The sequence below is a fragment of the Hippocampus comes genome, unplaced genomic scaffold (assembly GCF_001891065.2).
Source record: "Hippocampus comes isolate QL1 unplaced genomic scaffold, H_comes_QL1_v1.1 scaffold237, whole genome shotgun sequence".
Classification (NCBI taxonomy): domain Eukaryota; kingdom Metazoa; phylum Chordata; class Actinopteri; order Syngnathiformes; family Syngnathidae; genus Hippocampus; species Hippocampus comes.
In genome coordinates this window covers 318,541-343,869 of record NW_017806159.1, presented here as the reverse complement: position 1 = coordinate 343,869, position 25,329 = coordinate 318,541, and the positions used below count along the sequence as shown (strand labels likewise).

Here is a 25,329-nt window from a genome sequence, read left to right as displayed (position 1 = left end):
AGAATACAACAGAAGTGGGGGGGCCTATTCTCTGGCTTGATCACTGATTCATCCCAGTGAGGGAAGAAACAAATTTCCAGTTTCCAGTCGTATAACAATTTCTATTTGTTGTATGTAATTTACTGTAGGACTATAACAATAATACAAGTGTGAAAAAAGTAGATCTGTCCATTGTTTGTGCACACTTATATTCTACAATGCCTTTTGCTGTATGGGAGAAGCAAACCCACCCCCTCTCCCCGCCACCATGTCCCGATCATTTATGTATTATCAATGCTTAATAAATGCATGAGAACACCTGCCAGTTTACTGTTTATGCTACAACAGCACTTAGCAGCATTTCCTGTTAATACTTTTTTTTTTAGGTAATACATTTTTTTTGTTAATACACGTTTGTAGAAAATCTTAAAAGACCCATTGTTGAATTCACAAATTTAAAAAAAAATTTAAAAAAGGAAACAAGAAACGTTTTAGTGGTTGATTTATTGTTTGGATTTGTTTTAAATTATTATTATAGAAGCCCAGTAAGCTCAAATTCTGACCTAAAAAGGTCAATGCAGTTTCAATTTCCTTCCTCTCATCAAATGTACACTAAAATGTGAACGGTACGGTAAAATGGGCAGAGCTGATGAAAATTGAAAGAGTCTGCAATAAAGCAGTTCATGATGCTCATCTTGTTTTAAGTAAATCGGTTTCGTGTTGCACATCCGAATAATGAGGCCAATGCACATGTTAAAATTTGGCATCATCACATTATTTTATCGACTTTAAATAATACCTAAGATGATTTAGCGGGACAAAGGCAAGGACAATGAAGAAGAAAGAAATGGGGTCACAACATATTGGGATTTTAAATGCTAGAGCTGGCCTAAATGATAATACAGTATATGACCTGATTATTTTGATTTTTTTTTTTTTTTTTTTATTATGTGAAAACGTACAGATTTTAAAAAATGCTCGGTGCAGATACAAAATATGTCCCTGTGTCAAGATATCCATTTATTTCACAGCTGCAGAACAGTGGTAAGAAACGTGCTGGCAATGTGCTCATCAAAGCATTAATGCACAGAGTAAAAATTACATGTTTACTAATGTTTGCAAGGGATGACGAATCATCTAATCTAACTGTGGCTCCCTCCTGAGACCAACAAGGGCAAAGAGAAGGAAACATGAATATTTCATATGCCCGGATCTGCTTTGGAGCGCACGCAGAAAGTGACAAGTGGGAAAAGAGACACCCAAGTGTGCGTTTACCACTTTTGGTGTTCTGTTCATCAAACAGCGAAGAATAGCAATGACAAAATTCAAATGTCACAATCGAAAATGCTCAACTGTAAAGTGTCATCTCGATGACCAAATGCGGATGAGTGCACAAAGGTATGGGATCACAATATGGTACAGTACACCACATCTAATTAACGATATGGGGAAAAGATTCGCTTGACAAATATCCGCAGTTAAAACTCACTGTTGGTGGATATTGAATTGCATCTATTGAAAGCGGGCTGAAAAGCTCTGCGCTGCAATCTAGTTATTAATCAAAGGGCGAGCGTTGACTCATCTGTTGTGGAGGCAGTTTGGAAGATGGACTCTGTTTGCTGGTAAAAGCTGTTTGGGGGGTAGTGGGAGGCAGCCATCCATCTTTGGTATATCTTTAAAAAAAAAAAAAAGGAGCCCAGGCATCAGTTTCAATCACCTTCAAGACACGACGAGTATGCGTGCCGTTTCACATTAGCTGGTTCTCCTCTATCTCAAGGTAAGGTCTCATCCTCCCCCGGGGAGCCATGTTATTACTTTTTTGGGAATAATAATAATAACATTCCTAAAGATACACTGAACCCTGCCCCCCCTGCTCCCCTGCTGCCTGGCACCCTGTCTTCTTTATTAGCATGTTCAATTAACCCAAGTTAATTGCCCACGATGAAAAGGTGCAGAAACCTTGTAAGGTGGTGCCAGAGGGAGTCATTTTGGAAATGAATGCTACATTGTGTGAAGAGTAAGCAGGCGTGAAGTGGATCGAGTTTCTATAACATCTGAAAATACAGCACGGGTTCTTTGGTAGAGCATTATTTGTGTTCACAACTCCGATAGGAAATGGTAGAAATCCAAGTATGTACAGTGACTGTGAAGGACACGTTGCAGAGCCACCCGCTACTGGTGGAAAGCCACAGTATAGACTTGTGATGCACCGATACCAAAAGAAACATCCGATACAGTATGCACGATACTACATCATCAGCCTGATGTAAACCTTTCCTGAGCGTGAGTGGCAGGGCTTGAGCTGTGGCTGAGAGCAGCTCATATCTTTGTTATATAGCAAAAGGCCTGAACAATAACTGTAAAATAAATTTTTCCCAAGCTTGTTGGCTTGCTTTTTTTTTTTTTTTTACTGCATCGCATGCAAGTGTTTTGATATTAAAAAAAAAAACACTTTAATGTGATGATCAATAAAATAGTTTTTGTTCAGTTGCTCTGTGCAGGCCAGTAGTGAACGGCTCAAGGCCCGGTACCGATCTGCGGTGTAGTGGTTCATGATCCCTGATCTCAATCACTGAGGCCAATTACAACCACGGGGGTCTAATAGTTGCACTTCATCATCCATTATGCACTTCATTTCTCCGTTGTATTTTGCATCACGGGTGGGGGGTGTGTTCGGTCAGTACAAAACATGGCAAAGTATGACAACACAGATTACCACGGCGGTGAACTAACAAAGCCCAGGTGATTCATAAAGTAATGCTGGCCTATTAATGTAGCAAGTACGTATAGCGTAGCATCAAGGGAACATTTCCACCCTTTAGATATGCTGGAATTGATTAAAGTGGGACAATGCTAGCGGGGGCACAGAGCGCTAAACATGGGCTGGAATAATGTTGGAAGGTTCAGGGTTAAGAGGCTAATATGAGCAGCTGCATTCCCCCCGAAACGCATAACATTTTTCTTCGTGCAAATATCCACCCGATGACATCTGCTGCCTCCTCCACACCTCTCATCACCACACTATTATCCGCGCCTGTCCTGAAGGGCTCGGCGCTGACATCACCCGTCGCCACAGTTGCATGCGTGTCCATCAAAACAAAGTGGTGCATTCAAGTGGTAGATGATTCAGCATCAAAGCACAACAACTATCGCTCGGAGGCAGAGTTTAAGTTTGTTCAATTAAAAAAAAAAAAAAAAAATGACAATGGGGTAACAATGACGCATTTTCTTTCCCCGTGAAATGCTTTGTTCTTAATAAACAACGGCGAAAAGCTACTGACAAGGCACCAGCTATTGTAGAGCATTCTGGTGTAGACATGCAAGTATCAGAATGATGACCTCACCCAGTCCCAAAATAAACCTTAAACATTTTTTTTCTGTACCCATTCATAATAAGATACGCTGATTTGCTGATATCCAATGCACAAAGTATGACCACTTCAAGCACACGGACATGAGCGCACTTCACAATGATGTCACGGCATCGGCTTTTCGGTCCTTACTCTGAGGAAAGTGAGGTCTCGACTGCGATCGATGCTTGTGATTTCGAGGTTGCCCATTACGACTTCACAACTCTCGTAGTACTTCCTCAGGGTGCGATACTGCTGCTCCAGGTCTGACAGCGTACTCAGCTTGTTCTCCGTACCGGCACATACTGGTGGAAACAAAGAGTGACATAACAGTGTTAGTTCAGTTCGTTATATCAGAGGTTGTGTAGTCATGTAGTCACGATGGAGTTTCGTTTTTTTTTTTGTTGTTTTTTTGTTTGTTTTTCTATCATTATCTTATAAACATGTACTGTAGATATCGTGAACATATTTGATGCAAGCAAACTCAAAGTTATCATCACTGCTGGTCACACCCAAGTGGTGCAATTAATCAACAATCGCGTCCACACAATCAACGCCTTTTCGATGAAGATTAAACGTCGTGTGAATTCTTGCCTCTCTCAGCATTTGGACAACAATTTGTTATGACAATCTATAGCGACATATTGAATTGCGTCTCACGAGCTCCAAATCTATGCAGAACTCTTCCAATGTGACCTGCATCATGCCCATACGAGGCGCTAGTGATTAGCTTGGTTGCACATAGCATAATGTGCTGCTCAGGAATGATATATGGCAGATCTGGGTGTTTTCAATAACACTTGAAAGGAAGGTGGGGGTAGGGGGCCATAAAGTGAGGATAGGTATAATAAACTGTTATTGCACCCAGGGGGCAGGCTACTGAGATTAGAGAAGAACGATATCACAGTGTGATGTCTGGTTGAATCAACTTTTTGTTTTTGTTTTTTAACTATTTTCCTCCTCATGTATACTTCCTGTAAGTTTACTTGTCTTTGAAAGCTGGGCTGAATTAAGTGAATTTGAAAGTGATTAAAATGTAAAACAAATGCAAGCAAAAAAAAGAATGTACAGTATATCAAATGTGAGGAGTGTTTCAGGCGGAGATGATGTGGTCCAGACTGCCAAATACACCACAACAAAACCATCTGTGTCATGCATCTTTTCAAGAAGTGTGAAGTGTTGCAGGTTTACTACAGGGAACCTTCTTGTAATATGTCATTGCATATGTCTGTATGTGTAGACCTGCTGAAAATAATAGACCTCAGCATGGATTTCCTCCCTCTCGCTGCATGACTGAATCCATTTGTCTCCACATCTATCTCTCTGGAATTTTGCATAAAACAGCCTGTGGTCTTTGCATCGGTGCGACCTGCCCATCAACGTGGAGTCCATAAAGGCCTTGCGGTAAGGAAATAGAAAAACCTGACGGACCATCATATTTTTAAAAACCGATGTCACCGCCATAGAGCAAAATATGTTATCTATATCCATCTCTAACAAATATAGATAGACAGACAGCTAGCCAGATAGCCCGCTAGCCAGCTAGCTACGTACATTCACTCTTATAAAATGGGTTTGGTAAAGGAACTAAGTTATAAACCTTTCAAATAAGACTCTTTTATAAAAGACAGAATGAGAAATGGTAGGATGAAAAGATGGACGGATGGCTGAGCAAGTATTTTGTAATCGAGAGATCTTTTTTTGTGAAGAAAGCTTGGCTTATACGTTGTATTGAATGTCTTGTGCGATGCTCGCCAACCCAAATGATTCGATAGGGTTCAACCCCAACAACAAAGCACTGTGCCGTTAATTAACATTGCCAAGCTTGTGAACATCTGAGGTTTAAAGGCTTCCGCTTTAAAAGGACAGATAACGGTCAGTCCCGAAAGCAATGTCCGACAGAGTTCAATTAAATTACAGATGTTATATTTGCAAGTAAACTCGCTTAATATTTTAACTAAGGTGGATGAATAAGAGGAGTGGGAATGGAATTTCTAAGGTCACAGCAGTCCTTAGTGTAATAACCCAGATGAGCTTGTGTGAGTAAGTGTGAGTTACAAGGCTCTTAATACTGATGCTAATCATGGCCTACATTACAGTCCATCTGCTGTGCACTTTAAAATTCATCTGAAACAATAGCTAGCTGAGAGGCTGTCATAACTATTACAGTCTGGCTTCCGGTCACCAACCGGCAATGTTGTCACTGCCTCCATATGGTTCACCCTTAATTCACATTTATGCTTGATAGGTCATCTCAACCCCCCAGAGGAAATGTGCCACTGAAGAGAAATCTGGAGATGCACCCTTTTGTTGGAAGAACTTCATAATAACATTTGGGCCAAGCGAAGACACATTCGTAAAGTTTGTGGTCTGTGCCGAAGATGCAGTGCAGTAGCTGCCCAAGCAGCAAACTTGAGTAAAAGCTGAGATACATTAAATTATTTGACCGCCACGCTTTCTCAACTCAAATGGCAATTTTACAAATTCGGCAAAACGAACAACAGGCAAGTCTATCGTTGATGAAAATAGTGTCAACAAATTTTAAATGATGATGCGCTACTATCAGCAATTATGATTCTACCACCAGAGCGTAAAATGAAAATAAAAGTTCGAATCGATTGACGGATCGACAAGAGGCGCGGATGGGTTGTATTGTATACTTTTTGTATTGCTTATGCAACAATTACAACACTTGATTCTCTCATTTTATTCTGTTCTATTCTCTGTTTTTTTTTCAAATTCTCATATCAGCCTCCTTCCAGAGCTTCCAATACAACATAAATCACATTCATGTCACTGTTTGTAATATCTACGATGGATGAACCTATGAATCGCTACTATTAAAACACCTAATAGGAGAGTGTAAGCTACTGCGTGGCTTGCTCATCTGTGGGCTATCTATCTCCATAAGCACTGCCTGAGGGGAAGGGCCAAAGGGGCTTTAATGGCATTAAAAAGCACAAGCATTTAGATGAGCTTTTCCATGCGGCCAAAGCCTTATTAGCTTTCATACACATAGTCAGATTCACTGCACGGACTCTCTTTTGTAGCAATTGGCCATAGAGCAGTTCTGCTGGTCCAGTTGTGTTTCATGCGCAATGCTGAAAGGCTCCTCAAGGGGACTTGCCAAGGCTCTGCGCGTGTTTCTCATACACCCAAAGCAAGCAAGACTTTTTCTCGCCAGTCAAGGGATTGAAAGGACTGACCCACCCCGGGCCATGTCTAAACCTGTTTCTCTTGCCTCTGGGCTCATGCCACTGTTTCCCCCCTTGTTTTTTTTTTTTTTTTGTTGTTTTCCATTGCATTGAGAAGGCATTCTATCAATTAAGCCAGAAGGCCAGATACCCTTTATGCCTCCAGCCTACACCGTTTTCCGAACATCATGTGTGGTCCTCGGCATGAATCTTAATCCGGTACCAAACTGTTTCCATCAATTATGTGGGCTGCTGCTAACTTTTACCCTGGCTCTCATTTTTCCCCATTAAACGAGTCCTTTTCCCCCTCTTTGCTGCAACACAATTGCCTCGCTCGCTTACACAAGAAATTATTTCTCAGCAGGCTTCTGGGCCCGCCGCTTATCACATTATAAATGAATGCATGAGGGTTTTTCTTGCTTTCACTGATAGATCTGTAAACAGTATGTATGAACCGGTGCATTTAGTTCATTCAATTATCTTGGAATTTTTTTTTTTAAATTGTGAACGTATACATGAGGAAACTAAATACAGAGGAAGGAACTTCAAATTAAAATTGCGAGAAATGCACATTCATAACAATTTGCCAGCTTCAGTGTTTGTTATTGGTCGATCTTAAAAGTGACAGCCCCCCCCACCCCCTCACTATACAGTATTCTATACATCATCAAGAAAATAAATTTCCATCATAATATGGTCGTTTTGTATCATACCTGGAGAGTGAGGCCCAAGGACGATGTAATAAAAATGTGAGTGTTGTGTTACTGTTTCAGATGCTACATTCGTTCAGCAACAGTACTAACCCGATAGCTTACGTACTTCAGTGTTTGTTATTGGTCGATCTTAAAAGTGACCCCCCCCCCGCTATATTCTATACATCATCAAGAAAATTTACATCATAATATGGTCGTTTTGTATCATACCTGGGGAGTGAGGCACAAGGACGATGTAATAAAAATGTGAGTGTCGTTGTGTTACTGTTTCAGATGCTACATTCGTGCAGCAACAGTACTAACCTGATAGCTTACATCTCATAACGGATAGAGCAGGGGTGTCAAACTCATTTTAGTCGCGGGCCAATTTGGAATTACGTCTTCCCTTGGAGGGCCGTCATGACAGTGAAACCACAAAATTACTACTTTTACACAAAAAAATTATAGATTTCTAGTTTTGAAATCAGTCAAGTCAATTATAATATAGAGCAGGGGTGTCAAACTCATTTTAGTCGCGGGCCAATTTGGAGTTACGTCTTCCCTTGGAGGGCCGTCATCACAGTGAAACCACAAAATTACTACTTGTACACAAAAAAATAATTGATTTCTAGTTTTGAAATCAGTCAAGTCAATTATAATAGTTTGTTCAATTATTGTTCAAGTGAGTGAAAACTAGTTATTTATTACACATGACAATTTGAAATTTCGGTACAGATTTTTGCAAGTTGACACACATTATTTGCTTTCTCGGGCCACATAAAATGACCTGGTGGGCCGGATCTGGCCCCCGGGCCTTGAGTTTGACACCTGCGGGATTGAGGGTAATATTGCATGGTAGACTTTTTTTTTCCAATCACAGTACAATAACTATCCAGTATCATTATATGCCACAGCTCAAATGTTATTCATGCCTAAGTAGTTTGTGCATACCGCAGACATGAGTAAAAACATAAGTCAGCGGCAGGTGTAATTGAAAGCGGAAAAGCGGGTGCTGTTACGCAAATAAAATATGTCTGTCAGTCATTTTACAGCTCGTCAGATTGTGACATAATTTGCCATACAAGACGACGCTCGTTACATTCAGAAGCCGTGCGCGAAGGTGTCGGCGTGATAAGACAATTTATTCCATTAACCTAGTGGAACACTCTGACAAGCAGTCAGGTTAAATGTTTACGTGTCAGACATCAAGATGACAGGAGAGCGCAGCTGGAGGCATTTGATTGTCCCGCCGTGTCATTCTTATCTCTTTTGTCTAAACACCCTCTAATGAGATTTACTAAACATTTGCATTGTCTTTGGGGGTGGAAATTGCATTTTCACAGAAGTAGTCATTCAAATTACCTAAGAATGCTGAACAAAAGTTCAGCATTGTTTGAATTGAACGACATAGAGGGTCCTTTTCAAGCAAATTCCCCTGGACGCTTCCCTTATTGGAACGGTGACCGTGCTCGCATGCACCAATTAGCCAGGTAACTGAAAGAGTTTGTTTCTGCACTTCCTCACACTTCCCTCTAAAGTTCTAAATTTACTAACCTGGCAAGAGCCAGTTTGTTACATGAAAAACTCAAATGAGTTCTCGAAAATACTACAAAGTAAAAATATGTATTAAAAAAATAGGCTTGAATGTTATGCCTTTGACTGTAAAATGGTTTAACAAGATGGCCAATTACCATTTACAGGGCAACATTTAGCTAAGTTAACTTTAACTAATTTTGCTGTTGAACTGTACACACGTGCCCTTTTGTTACATTTGGTTTAATACCAAATAGGGTGCCTATATTTTTATTTAATATGTTCATATAAAGGATTATTTTAAAGAAAGTAAATGTTGAAGACCAATCAAATGCACATGCATACCTACCAGAAGAAAAGTGCTAGCTTTATGGCTAATCAAATTAAAAAATATATATATCTATGACTGTTGATGCTGAAAAAGATGAAAGTCATCCCAGGCAAAGGCTGAGCAATCCACCGTGGATGGCAGAGAGTAAATTCAATGTTGCTTGAAATCCATGTTCTTATTAGGAGGAGACAAATACAAATACAGGTTGTAATGCAATATCAGACTCGGCAATAAATAACAAATGTCAGGGGGCAGCTGTAGTGAGGCAAAGTGGAGTGTGAATTCTCTGGGTGAATCAGCGTATGCTGCAGTGATATAGTGCACCCCACACTGCATCACACAGAGATGTTTAGTCTTCCGTGTCGCTATAATACAGTAAAATGATCCAAATATTAGAAACAACTCTCAGGAAAATGTACCATATTTTCCGCACCATAAGGCGCACCTAAAAGTATTTAATGTTCTCAAAAGCCAACAGTGCGCCTTATAATCCGATGCGCCTTATATATGGACAATATTCTGATTTCTTGGACGTAGTTTTTAAAATGTTCTGTCAAGTGCTTTGCTATAGGTTGTGAAAGCTCTATAGAAATAAAGCTGGATTGTATTGTATTGTATTACCTTTAGCATTGCTCCATCTAGTGGATACATAATGTAACCACAGCCACTATCGTAGCTTCGATTCTTTGCGCCTTATAAGGTGGTGCTCCCTATATATGGAAACACTTTTAAAATAGGCCATTAATTGAAAGTGGGCCTTAAACTCCGAAGGCACCTGATACAGCGGAAATTACGGTAGTTTCATCCCACACTACTGCAAACGACACCAGCAATAACAGAAAGTGGAAATAAAATATTTTTTTTAAAACATCGTTTTCATCTTTGAAAAAGTTAACATTGTCATGGCCAGTTACTGAACAATATTTTCTCCCACAGTCTCTAAACATTTAATCCTCATCACTTGGTGTTACTTAGTGGGCGGACGATGCACAGGCAGATTGTTTAAAAACCACACTGCTTTCCTGATCACACCATTTTAGATACTGTATGCTACTGTTTCGTTTTAATTAGCTAAGTTTGGACTCTGAACAACACACTGACTTGCACATACAGACCCATCCTCCAGTGGAATTGAATTAGCAGCGCATTTGCATGACTTTCCAGAAATTTTAACTGTTTGTAATGTAAGTACATTCATGAATCTTCCAACGAGTACATTTGAATCCGGCTCCGATGGATTCTTTGTGTTCATGCGGGCCGCTCTTTAATTGTTTCTACTACCACACTAGAAGTAGCCGGCCAATAAGAGCTTCATATTAATTTTCCCGAGCCACGGCCAAGGGATTAGATATGCTCTCCGGTGGAAAGGCTGTTTGGCAACCACACTGATTTACGACGACTTTAGAAGGCTTACTGAACATTAGCATGCAATTATCTTTGATGGTCTAACTTTCCTTCTGGCTGTCAAGACCCAATGATTCCCCATTTCGATCTTTTGTGTTTTGTTTTGGGCTTTTTTTTCCTTCCAAAACAAAACATGGATGTCGCAGTCCAAGGAGCGCAGAGCGAATGAAAAATGTGATCAAGTCGAAATGGATTCTCAATAAAGCTGGTGGCACAGTGCAACACATTTAAAATCTTGATTGATTTTGAAGTTCTTTGGCATCATTCGTCATCCAAAGCTATAGATTGCAAAGATTGTTTTGTCACGGTTGTCGACAGGCTCCGACTAAATGATGGCTATGTTTAAGCGGGAAACACTGCCGGCATTGTTGGATCTGAAAATAATTTTCAGCAGCCAGAAAACCACATCGAGTAAAAGCTTTTTCAGCAGATTTAAACGTTGAACTCACAAACACTGATTTAGGATGTCAAGTTATTGATGGAATTGATTTTGGGCAAAAGATGGAATGGAATGCGCAGCACTTCTAAGAGAATATACAATGAAGCTTCATACTTACAGAACACATGCACAGTACTGTAGTCAGTTACAGTATATTGCATCAATGTGTTTGACATTAGCCGTCCAAAGACATGAAAAGTATGATCGTTTGAAAAAGTTCTGGATGCTTGTATGACTGTTGTAGCACATTTTCCTTGAGATTTCAGATGAAATTTTGACTTGTTTTACCACCAAGATGAATCCAACTGGGATACTTTGGTTCTGATCGCGAGACTAGCAAAGAAAGAATTTCCTTGCTCGGGTCTGTTGTTGTGTATTCACTGCGCATATGAAAAATAATCATCTTTGATATTGAATCTTGAATAAGACATGCTTCTGCGCCGAAGAACTCCCTGGAATGTTTTTTTTTTCTGGTGGGATTTATAAACAATCTACTGTCTATTTTTAAAAAAATGTTGCAAATCTGAAAAGTTGTTTATTCATCCATCTCTCCAGTCTCTGTAACGCTTCGTGTATGCCCCAACATTGCTCCGTTACGTCATTTGTTCAAGTGATGTTGGCATCCCGCTTCCATCACAGATGTGCGCTTGCCTTTTATTCTGAAAGAAGTGGATGTCTTTTGATTTGCTATCGTCATTGTTGAATCCTGAACGTTCAAATTAAAGACATTTGAACAATAAAATACCAGGGTGAGGGTCAGCTAGTAGTATTGACGGTGAACCGTCTACAATTGTACAGGGTACTGATACAAACTTCAATAAATGCTTACAAGACCATAACTTTTTACTTTTCTGTGATGACATCCAATTACCTACCAAGATGAATCCAACTGGGATACTTTGGTTCTGATTGCGAGACTAGCAAAGAAAGAATTTCCTTGCTTGGGTCTGTTGTTGTGTTTTCACTGCGCATATGAAAAATAATCATCTTTGTTATTGAATCTTGAATAAGACATGCTTCTGCGCCAAAGAACTCCCTGGAATGTTTTTTTTTTTTTTCTGGTGGGATTTATAAACAATCTATTGTCTATTTTTAAAAAATGTTGCAAATCTGAAAAGTTGTTTATTCATCCATCTCTCCAGTCTCTGTAACGCTTCGTGTATGCCCCAACATTGCTCCGTTACGTCATTTGTTCAAGTGATGTTGGCATCCCGCTTCCATCACAGATGTGCGCTTGCCTTTTATTCTGAAAGAAGTGGATGTCTTTTGATATCCTATTCGTCATTGTTGAATCCTGAAGGTTCAAATTAAAGACATTTGAACAATAAAATACCAGGGTGAGGGTCAGCTAGTAGTATTGACGGTGAACCGTCTACAATTGTACACGGTACTCATACAAACTTCAATAAATGCTTACAATACCATAACGTTTTACTTTTCTATGATGACATCCAATTACCTTGATGTTTCCAATACTTACATTGTGGCTTTTTTATGGTCATTTTTCTTGGTAGGACAATGTCCCGAAGTGTGTGGAATGAGCGAAAAAATGGCTTGGCAGACTGTGCAACACCAACAAGCGCACGCACTGATGCAAGACAAAGAGCTTGTTGAGCAATAACTGCTCCACGGCACGTACAAGTTATGCTTCCTGACACATAATTTGATTTTAATGAACAACAAGTCAGAATGAATAAAGCTCAAAAAGCCTGTTTCCATCAGTGTCCATCTGCATAGCATAGCTAATAATAAAGTGCTTTGCAAATGGCACCTGGGCATGGAGAGAAGGATGAGTGCGGTTAGTCAGTGACTTGTGCACAGGCTCCCCCGTCAAACGCGTTGATGTAAATAATTCAGAAATTAAGTCATGATCTACTTTCTTCTATCAAAGTTTCACGTGAAGCTTTTTAGGGATACAGTCAACATTCTGTGTGTACATTTACACACTTTGGCTTGGTGGGTTGTGACAGAGCATGACAATGCTGCGTTAGCACACATCAGGAAGCCACAAAAGAACATCTGCCTTTAGAATTAGAAACCCTTTCCGCTGAGGCATCATTATTGGATGTTGTTCATGAGCAAAGGACGCAGACTGACGTGCAAAAATTAGGCTCAACGCATTCTACTCTTGCTTGAGGGTAGCAACTGAGGCTGAATGTAATGAAATGCACCTCTTTTGTCACAAAGTTTTACAAACGTAGAAAATGCACTAAAAAGTACGGGAAGTAATCAGAATGCCTCGACCAACTTGTCACTGTGGTATCAAGTCCGTAACAACAGCAACCACTGCCCCAAAAGGAAAAAAAAAAACAGTGGTACCTCTCCTTACAAACGTCTCTTCATACGAAATGTTCAAGTAACGAAACGCCGCAGCAGAAAAATATTTCCTTTTGTTACGAAAGTAATTTCAAGATAAATTTACAGGGAATCTACGTGGAAAACGCGACTCTACTTACAAAATTTTCTCGTTCAGAAATTTCTTTCAGCACCAATTCATTTTCTAAGTAGAGGTACCACTGTACATCACAACGTTCATTCGCAAAGACATCCCATCATTAAGTCACAAATAAGTCCCAAGTCTTAACCTTGAAGTCTCAAACAAACTCGAAATACAGAAAGTAGAGGTGGCGACAGACAAAGTTTGCAGTCACATCTTAAAATGGACTGCGCTCTCGATGAGGACCAGGCAGAAGATAAAGGCCACGCCAACAGAAGTGGTGCCATTTCACTCCGGGTATGGTGTTTAATTATGTGGCCATTCAGAGCAAGCTGTCATGTTGCTCTTCCATTTAGATCGCATCTCCTCGGGGGGAAACACTTGTTCGTCTGTCTGCCGCATACAGTCACGGCATGGCAACCTCAATCACATCAAACAGACGGGCAAAGGGGAGAGAGAAAGAGAGAGAGAGAGAGGGAGAGAGGGCGAGAAACAGAGAGAGTTTGGAGTAGTGTCGAACTGTAGCTCAAGTATGGTAATGTCTTCCCCCCAACCCTCCTTATTCCTACATGAGCCGATGCATACCTTTTTGTGGGTGCATGTGAGCGTGTGAACAATGAAAAATGAATAAAACCAACTGGCTTTGTTGGACTGCACGACATCATGTTTCAAGAGGGCTTTGATTAAGCGAGTTTCTTCACTTAGGGGACCGGCGTTGTGACGTTTGGGTACACGCAAATAAAACGTATTGACCTTTCTTTCCGCATGCCATCAGAAGCAATCATCAAGGAATTAGGTAAATGAGAGGCTGGCAAGGGCATTTAGATACGGTGAGGGATGGATATGTAAAAGGGACTGTAATGAAGTCAATGGTGCGAGAGTAATGCCCCATCACCGGCGCACATTTCCCAACACTTGCCACCCTGCCGCATCACCTCAGGGTGTCAGATGCAGAAGATATTAAAAAACTGTGGCACATCCTTTTCAAGGACGATTAGACATTTCTCCCCTTTGGTTTCGTTATTTACAGATTGCCTCACAGTCTACTTGAGACAGCGGAGGAGCAAAGTGTTTTGGGAGCTAGCATTCATACGAGCCTTTGCGCAGTTGTTTTGATGACTGACGTTTTTTTTTGTTTTTGTTTTTTTGTGTGTGTTTATGTTTGACAACAAACAGGCCGGCTGCCCTCAACGTGCTTTGATGCCGCATAAAAGTCTGCAAGTCGGGAAGCCCTCTAGCATTCATACGAGCCTTTGCGCAGTTGTTTTGACGGCTGACGTTTTTCTTTTTTATGTTTTTTGTTTTTTTGTTTGTGTTTATGTTCGACAACAAACAGGCGGCTGCCCTCAATGTGCTTTGATGCCGCATAAAAGTCTGCAAGTCGGAAAGCCCTCTGTGGCAACCATATGCTAACTGATGCTAAGCTTTGTTAGCGTTGCACACACAAAGTCACCAACGCTAAGAAGTTAGCATTCGGTCATACTTGTGCTCCCTCTTTTTTCATAATTTGGGATATACGTTGACCGGACATCCTTCAGAATGCATCCAGTTTTGTTTTTTGTTTTTTGTTTTTTTTTGTTGTTTTTTTGCCGAGGTACTGTAGACTGCTAGATTAGCCATATAATATAGGCCTAACGTACTTCATATTAAGAAGTTAGAACAAAAGTATTCCTTCATTACAGGGAATACTGAATGGCCGGTTGTCTAAAATGAGGTTCAATGTGATTTTTTTTTTTTTTTTAATAGTCTCATAGGGACAAATTCAGCAAAAAATAAGCGACCAAACCAAAGAGGAAGAGACCAAATGTTCAAACTCGGTCCTGATTGGAACCAGAGAAAAAACAAACTACCTGTGTGGAAGCACTCGAAGGGATGCTTCTCGTTCTAGCAATTAAAATTGGGTACATTATCTTTTCACTATGTCTTAATTCACAATCAAAGGACCATTTACTATCAATTAGTGGGCCTGACTATTTCACGAGGAAAGGAAAAAAAAGTAGAGCGAGCCAGAGATGGCCTATTATTATGCCAATGGGGACACTAATGCACTCACAAATGTCAGACTGGACATTTGAAATTCATGGTTTGCCATTTAGTTCAGTATTTTACAGGCCTTAATGTTGCTGACCCATCATCAAGTAACAGTTGACATCATTACAAGAAACTGTGTTGTTCCTAAATGTATTGAAATTTGGGGTTGCTCACAAAGACTACTTGGTGCATAATCTATCTGTGTGTGTCTTTGTTAATTCAGATGGCCATGGAACTGGATGAGAGAGAGAGAAAAAAAAGGATGAATACATTTGCTCTGTCAGTTCTTTCCGAGATGTACTTTATAACATCACAACATTTTTATAACTGTATTTGTTGCAACCTCGGGCACATTTTTCTGCCACCAGTTATCAGACATGAGGCAGAGGCAATGAAAGGTCACTTGTGCGATGTAATCAGGCCAACATTTTTTTTTGTTTTTTTTAAACCAACTTGCAAAGATCAGAGTGAATGTCTCAACATTTTTACTGTTTTGTCTGAGATGACGTGATGACGCTCCCTGTCTGTGAAGCCTACCCAGAGAAGAAAAGCGGCATTTCCTATATTTTATCACCCAAACACTTAAACTGCACATCCTTCCCCGTCTGCAAACAATTGAACCTGTGGTAAATAATCGATATTAGCCCATTCTGCCGTTTATATCAGGCCTGAGCAAAATGCCTGGTAAACAGGAACAAAAAATACAATGTGTTGTGATAACAAGCCACAGAATGAGTCGTAATTTGCTTTTACGCACACAGACTAGACGTGTTTGGCTCTCTTTGCGGTGGCAAGGCAATCAGGCAAAATAAAGTGGCTTGAAAAAAGGCAAAGCTTTCTTCTTTTTTTTTCATTTTTTTTCTTTTTTTTAATTCTTGCACACAGAATCGACGTGTTTGGCTCTCTTTGCGGTGGCAAGGCAATCGGGCAAAATAAAGTGGCTTGAAAAAAGGCAAAGCATTCTTTTTTTTTTTTTTAAATTCTTGCACTTTTAACGTCTGAACATTGCACACAGAATTAGTGGCATTCATTGAAGTATCTGGACACTAGGGACCAGGTCCAGGTACCGGTTTCTTGCTCAAGGACAGGGAGGAGGTGGACGGGGGGACTGGGACGGAAGCGCTTTAAAAGGACGAGGACGGACGGTGAGTGAGGATGATTATTACATGAATTAGGATGGAGGGACGATGACGGAAGGGTATGAGGGAAAAATAATAGAATCACTCAGGATCCCCATCGGGTTTAACTGCCCCTAACCTCATTTCAAGTTCTCTTTGCCTCCTTTTTCGTGTTTTGTCGAGCAGCTGTGGCTCATCCTATGCACCTCAGCGCACGTTCCAACTGGGAATTCAATCCACTATTGCTTATCATTTATTTCTTCATTCATTTATTTTCAAAATCAAGCCTACTTCAGGGCTGGCGCGAGGAACCAAAGAGCCCGCCTGAGGAGCGCAGACAGGCGTGCTTAGCAGTGATTAGGTGAAAATGAAAATATGCATTTAAAAGGACGCCACTCTTCTATTATGTCACGTTTGGATGACTTGTGCACCAGCTGGGAGTAAAGGGCAAAGCCTCCGTCAATGAAAATCCCTATTTGGTTCTTCCTTTCTAGTACCTCTAAAGGCCTTCTCCTTCATCTCGCTCACTGATGTATTTTTAAGCAGCGACCACAAGCCAACAGGAATATGAGCAACAGTCTACACACAATGCTCAAACACTGAAATCCTCTGCTGTCAGAGGATTTCGATTGATAAATACTTTATTAATCCTGGTGGGTAAATTCAGCCATCTCGCAGCTCACAATCACAAGACCAAAATAAATGCATATTTACGTTCTGTGAATATCACCGTACAACTCAGGCAGCCAGTTATCAACCAAAGTGAAATGAAGTAAATGGACACGAGTCATGAGCCAATGCCCTCCAAAAAAAAACCCTCCTAAAACGTTCAGTCCACCAATGCATTGAGGTGAGCTGCGACTGCAACTCTTCTACCCCGCTACGGCCAAGTGAAGAGAGCGGTTGGCATTGTCGATGACAGCGTTTAGCTTGTCCGGCGTCCGCCTCTCCACCATGCTTGTCAAGGAGGACAAAGCTCCTAACAAGCACCGAGTCAGCGTGCATAAGATCCTATTCTTGGCCTTCCTGTTGAATTTTCAATCTCATGGCCCAAGGATATTGACTGGCAGCAATTTTCTGTGGTGAAAGTTGATGTGATATGGCATTTTGGAGTGACCATTACTTTTGCAGTGTTGCAAGCCATTTATCCGCAGTTAGAATTTTAAATGGCACTAAAACTAGTTACTGACGGTCAGCCAGTCATAAAAAAGAAACAACTCAATTTTAAAGGTATTCACAAGCTTCGCGATGGTGTGAAAAGAACATACGTGGGGGGGGGGGGGGGGGGGGGGGGGGGGGAGGCAACCTCATGCACTGTAAGTCAAGTGTAGAACATTTATTTTGTTTGACTCGAACGACATATGGCTTGCCCTCTGACAATACAATGTTTGTATTTTGACAAGATGCCTTTCGCCACTGTTTTGAAGGTCACCTCGGATAAGACAGCAGCACTTAAGAATCCCGAGCAAAGTCTGGATAGTTCAGCCCCCCCACCCCCCTAAAAAAAATCCTCGTTTTGGTGGTCCATCACTTATCCATTTACTGTAAGCAGGAGTGATGAGACAGAGGGTGAAAGGTTCCGCCAGTGGCCACTGATCCCATTATAAACCTGTTCTCCCATTGCGAAGGTCAAACGGCTGAAACAAGTGATGCAGAACAAGCAGAATGACTGCGTGCAACGTTTTCTTTTTGTTGTTGTTTTTGTGCCACTACGTGTTCATTCGAACGTACACAAAAAAGCATATGTCAGTGTGTGTGCGGGAAGCACGTGTACTGACGTTCTTTTGTTACAAAGAATAGTGGCCTGTTCACGGTACACTAACATGAGAGAACATCTGGCCAAAAATAACCACTTGGAAGGTCCTTTTCGCTAATTAGATTGGCCGGACTTATTTTAAATTGGTTGGAGACAGAGACACTAAGATGGACATTGAAAGAAGAATTTATAACAACAACAAAATACTGACATGCTGGTATGAAAAAAAAAAAAAAAACATGTTTTGACTCTTGACAATCTTCCATTAGCTGTTATTGCTGTCCGGCCTTGGTGGCCCTGAGAGCTTTTGATTGCCTCCTTTTGGAGCCACAATAGAGAGAAACAGCTCATTAATGGAGGGAGAAATACCCAAAACTCAGAACTAGAATCTGTAAAACCACATTTGATCTTCTATGAACTCCTATATGTTTTTCTTTGCCCTTCACAACACTTTGGCTGTTTTGTCGGTTTCTTAGTTGCCATATGCACAGCCATATAATAGTGCAGGTAATTCCAAGTCAAGGTTCCGGCCTTAGGTTTATTTGTCTGGAATCCCAAATGGTGATGTGGTTGCAGTGAGGGCAAGGAAGGGAACAAAAAAAGTCAAGTCTTGACATTATTATAAATTAATGCAGAAAACCATTCTGCAGGATGGATTATAGTACTTAAGTTTCCATCCTAACAAATGCCAGGAGTGGTAAGCAGACCGACGGAAAAATTGGCAATCGCTTTTTGAGCCATCTGAGTGCAGGTGGGGTGTCAGGTTGAGATGAGGTCATTGATGGTCTACGGCCCGGACATAGCCCACTGGTTCTGCCTCATGGTGTCACGTGCGTTGCGCAAAGCTGTGCCGCTGAGCTGTGCAATGAGGTTCACCAAAGAGTTCTTGGGTCTGTTGGTTCACTTTGTCAAAATGACAATCACAAAAGCAGAACATTCAACTTTCGCCAGCAAAATGACAACGGCGGGACCCTTCGTCGCTGACAGTCTGCAATTGGATGCCCATGTAAATAAGTTACCACACTGGTCTGATAGCAATTTGCGCTTCCATTGACATTTACTCCCCCCACTGCCCTCACAAATAGCACCAGAAAGCCTAATTGTGATGCAGTGACTGACAAAACCCCATTTTGGGTTTGAGTATTTAAGTGTGCAAAGTGATTATATTTACAGCTGTTAACAAAACTGCTTGAGGGGAAAGCAGGGAGCAGCAAAGAGGCTGCGGACGAGGACGTGGCGGAGAGGAGAGACATAAACTTGATGCAAATGGCTGCCGGGTCCCCTTCCTAATGTCGAGCTACATAATGCAACAAAAGAAAAGAACGATGTTTGTGTCAAAGTACTTTCTAATATTCATACGTTACACTTTCTCGTTTAATTGCAATCTGTCAGTGCGCATGGGCCAAGAAGGCATCTCGGCGGCAACTGGGCCGTTTCCCCACAGCTGATGAGATTCGATATAAACCAAAAAAAGAGGGAAAAGGGGGAAGTGCGCTGCACAGCGCCGGATGAAGCGCAATTTCAAGGCAAAAAACACATGACTGCAAGCGTAGCCTGAGTCAACCTGTAAACGGAGCAAATACTTTCTGCGAATCAAACCCATCTGTTCCCTTTGCAGTCTACGCCATCACTGTCTGTCTATTTTCTCAATGACTTTTTTATTCTCTTCCAGATAATACAACTGATGAAATATGTATTGCAGCTATCAACATTCGTGGTCTCAAGCACCTGTAGATAATTCAGGATCCCATTTAGACATACAATGTCATGGCCAGTATGTACAGTATAATTTCACATCACTTTCTCATAACTATGATAATATCATTCAGTATCTATCCTCAATGGTTCCTGTCCAGCTCTATTTCAAGAGTAATCAACTACTTTGTACACAACTGACTAAGTACCGTATTTTCCGCACTATAAGGCGCACCGCAAAGCATTTAGATTTCTCAAAAGCCGACAGTGCGCCTCATAAGCCGATGCGCCTTTCATATGTATCAATATTTTGATTTCTTGGACGTATTGTTTTAAATGTTCTGTAAAGTGCTTTGTTACGGCTGCAGCGGTTGTGAAAGCTCTTCAGAAATAAAGCTGTATTGTATTTCCTTGAGCATACCTCCATCTAGTGGATGCATAACGTAACTGCAGCCACTATTGTAGCTTCTATTATGTGCACCTTATAATGTGGTGCGCCCTACATATGAAAACACTTAAAATAGGCCATTCGTTGAAGGTGCGCCTTATACTCCGAAGCGCCTTATAGTGCGGAAAATACCTTAAGTCAAGCTTTTTTTAATATGCAAGTATATAATCATAACCAATATACTTTGCCTTGGTAAAATCATGACGATAAAATAAGGGATGAAAGAACATCCAATGATTTTTTTGAATCAAATATAAATTCTTAAGGTAAATATATGGACCGGATTAATCATTATGTCGTAAAATCGGCACTGTCCTGAGGAGTAAAAGGTTTGTTAAGTAGCAGGAAGCTGTGATTCACTGGCATTCAGCTGTGGATTTTATTGCATCAGCAATATAAGAAGCAATGATCATAAAATGGCTGGGGATTTTATGTTGTTTCAAAAAACAGCCGTGCGTCTTTCCGTTGAGTTTAATTATGTTTTATTCCTTACAGATGGCATCTCAGTCTCTGCTACTGCAAAATTCCCTCGCATGGGCTCATCTGAATTTCAGTAATTTCCTTAATAAAGGGTTTTAGTGTAATGATACAAACGGTGCGAGGACGCTCGCAAGGGATTGTCAGGTGAAAATAAGAATAGAGTGGGAAAACACAAGCGGACGCACAAGGGTTGTACTGTGCAGAGCAAACATCTGGTTATATGAGAACTCCGGCCCAAATATGTAGCATGCGCACAGACACAGCATATTTGTTGCGAACATCTGGAGCTGAAGTCAACTGGAAGTCAAACCACACAGCTGGCAGTGAACCAAAACAGAAGGTGACAGAGTTGGGCACTCACAGCGAGTGCCATCATTGACCTGCTATGTCCCTCTAAAGCCCAGACTCCCAAATTCAACACAATGACTTTGACAGCAACTTTCTGGTGGAAGGAGGAGGGGGGGGGGGCACCAAAGGCAGACAAATATAACAAATATAAGCTAAACAAATTCCTTTGTATCACTGCGAAAAGAAAAATCTTTCACGAGTGAGTACGTAATGCAAAATCTCCAGTTCAGTGAATAGCTAAATGATTTCAACCAAAAGTATCTTTTGCCGTTTTTTTTTTTTTTTTAAATCAAACTGCCAAAAATGTGTTGACAAGATGATGATTGAAGATTTATCGGAAACTCAGGAGTCCATCGGGTGAGCCGAATCATACAGACTGGAAGCCAAGTGTGATCTTTTCTTCCAACGTGCATCGGCCATACCCAGGAAAGGAATAAAAATCATGTACTCGGGCCCAGGGGGACATCCCCAGCTTGGATCCTGACAGCGGTGCGAGCTGGCCTACAGATCACACTGGACAGCAGTGGAAGAATCTTATTCGGGTTGTCAAAGCGGTGGCCTCAACCAGTCTGTTTCACTTACAAAGTTTTGCAGTTGGATGATGATCAGAAGAATCCAGAGTTGCAAGTGTACTTTCGTGCATAATCATGTTCAAGCATCGCTTGGTGAAGTACGCCGCCATATCGTTGAAGGGAGTTTTGTTCAAGCTCATTTAGAAAAGTCATTTTAAGCACAAGAACAATGAACCCTTTCATGCACCCTGTAACCTGATAACCTGTCCACTGTAGTAACCGCCGTCCCTGAAAGGTTTAAAGGTCATACCCGGCACGTCATTAGAAAACCACGACAAAATTTCTAAAATGTTTTTTTTCAGGACATAAATGCACAGAGGAAGAAGAAAAGTGCCCCACAGGTACAGCATGCCTACACAAAGATGATGAAGCCGGTTTTGGGTTGGCAGAGAATTGCTGTTTACATCTCCCACGACACTCGTTTCATGCAGCTATTCTTTTCCCATGTCAAGGGCCAAGCCTCTCAAGGTGTGTTACCATTTAGCGCAATGAAGACGCTTTCTGCTGGTGAATTGATTCCGTGGGATGAAGACTACCCATCTACCTCAGCATGCTGCATATAACTCCATCAGACTCGTCATGATTTTTTTTTCGCCCACGTCGTCTCTGTGTTCTTGTCCAAAAACCCAAAAAGGGTGAATACAAAAAAAAAAAAATCTTTCGAGGGAGAAATGTGAAAACCTTCCTTGAAGGAGAACTCAGGCTCTCCATCCATCTTTTTTTTCCCCTCTCCCATGGCTCACAAAGATAGCAGCAGACAGGCGTGTGGAAATCAATTCCATGGAGCCGTAAGATGAAAGTAAAAAAAGAAAAAGGAGAAGAAAAGGAACTGCAGTCATATGAAGATTCCGACCAACGAAATGCAAAAATAACCATTTTTGGCTCGTTTTCTACCTGTGTCTATGCACGCAAAACATACAGTATGAAAATGTTGCAAACTTAGTCGGCGTGACGGCAAATCCTTTACGCTTTATAGCCCAATGAAAGTTTAAAAATGTGATTCTTTCAAAAAACAAAATGGTCTCGCTCACATTTGTTTGTCAGAATACGCAATCATTGACAAGATTGACAGACACTGTTTGACAAACCTCAAGGTCAAATTATAGGTCAAAAGGTCAAGTTACAAAAATATGCATCCATCTTCTAAATGGTTACAGATTCGGATTCCTTGTTGAATTCCCTTTCCAACAATACCCGCTTTGTGAAGATTGACCCAGTAGTTCCTACGGTATAAGGTTTCAAAAAAATGGTGGCCGCACCCCTTTTTGGACTGTAACTCCCAAACCGCTGCTCCTATTAAGCTAAAATTTTAGCTTTAGTGTTGTGCCATAACTATCAACAATTCTACCGCGCTTCATTAAAATCTAAATCTGATTTGTTGAACCCACCTGAGTGATGTGGCATGGAACGACCCACCGACAAAGCTCTCCACAACTTAGCTGCCCCGCTACCTCCCTGAACTGCCCCACAGCCACACTTCCTGACACAGAGAGCAGATTTCCAGCCTCCTGTCAACCATGCCATTGCCGAGCTGACATACGGTGTAGTTTCACCTCTGCCACAACAACGTCAAACTTGACGTGAAAAGTTGATTGGAGTTAACGCAATTGAAAGCATTATTTAACATGCGCCGATTGTGTCCAAAATGTATTCCGTACTGTATTTACTTACTGCTACGTGAATCACAGCAGCAATTCAATTCAGAGTAGCTTCAGCTGTTTTCTTCGTCCCCCCCCCAAAAAAAAAAAAAAAAGCTTCACATGCAAGCGGGAGATTTGAGGTGGCAAGATATGATTGGATTACAAAGCTCATTTCACTGCGAGATTGCTACTTGACACACTCGCGCCCAGGTAGGTCGGGCATGCAGATGGAGCAGCGCTTGTCTGTCGTCGTTGGCATTTGCAAAAAAAAAAAAAAAAAAAAAAAAAAGAGCACTTGCAGATACTAGACATGACGAGCTCTAGCACCATCTGCATCTCATCATTGTTCTGTGAACTGAACATAAACGCCTTCCGAATCAGTGAAGCGGCTGGACGTTTTAGAAGCCAGGCGGCAAAAATTACACACACACAGGTGAAAACCCATTAGTGTGGCAGCGCTAATACGGTTTCTCGGTGTGTCTGCGTCCTTCTCCACTCAAGGAGGAGGTTACTTGCTGGCCCGAGCGCTGGCCCTTACCGGGACGAATACACACTCGTTCATGCGAGATAAAACAAAGACATGCTTGAGGGTAATTGAATGTGCGAGCCGAGCATTCCAAGGCCGTAGATGGTGAGTGAAAAAAAAAAAGAAAAAAGAAAAAAAAAACATGAAAGTGCGTGGAGCTACAAGGCAAGCGATGGCATCAAAGCTTTATTAGCTGTGCGTTTGAAAGCGGGGCCTACTTTCTGTCTACATGTACTTAGCCTTCACCCCTTGAGCCGAGCGCCGCGCAACCTCGAGTCCCGCCATGCGAAGTGAGCGAGAACTTGTGTTTGCTCTCACGGTACATGTGTACTTCTGCAAGAATGGCAACGTGCCTGATGGCTGGCCTTGCTGATTTGTCAAGACTGACGGTACATCGGAAGCAGACGAGGACCTTCGGAACGCACGCGGCCGCATCCCGCAACACTCGGCAATTGAAAATCTTTGTCAGAGGGAGTTTGTGTTTTCCGGGATAATTTATTAAACGGGGAGCAAGAGTTTAAAGCAGATTAAATGCAATCTTTCTGCTTCTTATAATTGTATGGCCTTAGCCAACCTATGAGGTTCTCGAGGCGTTAGCTAGCTAGTATGGTTTTGAAAAGTATTTGACATTGTTTTCTGACATGTTGAAAACGCTTCCTCTTCCTGACCTTATCAGATAAATTTGAGCAAATGTAATCCCTTGCACCACTGTAGATGAACCTGGCAGTCTTTAATATTATTTAAATTGGAATTGTGGCAACTCTTGTCAAAAGTTAAAGACAGTGAAAATGTTTTTTTTTCCTGTTTTTTTTTTCTTCATCGAGTCTGTAGCTGCTTTCTTGTCACATTTCTAATAAAAGAGAACCAACAGCCCACAAATTGCTATTTTAACTCAAAATTAGACTTGGGTATGACTCATTTGAGGCAGAACGATGTGTACGGGCAGAAAAAAAAGGATTCAAATAACAACAGCAAATTTTCATCGGAGACAGCTTTGAGGGTTCCAAAAGGTATTTTTGATGCTGATTTCAAAAATGTCTTTTTTTTCTAGCACATCAAGTTTTTTGTTTTTAAGTTTGACATCTAAAAAGTTGCGCAATGCGGATTTTACCCAGTGTTGCAATTGTTAAAATAAATAGTACTACATCATCCTCATCATCATCATTATTATCATTATTTTTTTTTTTTTTATTATTAAAGCAATTCTGGAAAGCCTCCTTTGGTGGAGCCTCTCGGCTCTCTTTGACCCATCATGTTCTTTCTAAATACCAAAAGCAGGCAACCCTTGGGAGAGCATGAAATACATGAATGCTAAGTGGAAATCGATGGCAAGAAACAGGACAACAAGAGCAGGCA

General features: G+C 41.1%; 1 protein-coding gene across 1 annotated transcript in view; it reads right to left on the bottom strand.

Annotated features, from left to right (window-relative positions):
* The window catches only part of LOC109531200 (receptor tyrosine-protein kinase erbB-4-like), an 87,599-nt gene that overhangs the window by 12,018 nt on the left and 50,252 nt on the right, over positions 1-25,329 (bottom strand). Inside the window, exon 2 of the mRNA XM_019895349.1 lies at positions 3,483-3,634. Coding sequence (XP_019750908.1) covers positions 3,483-3,634 — 152 coding nt within the window. The remainder of the gene's footprint in view (positions 1-3,482; positions 3,635-25,329) is intronic.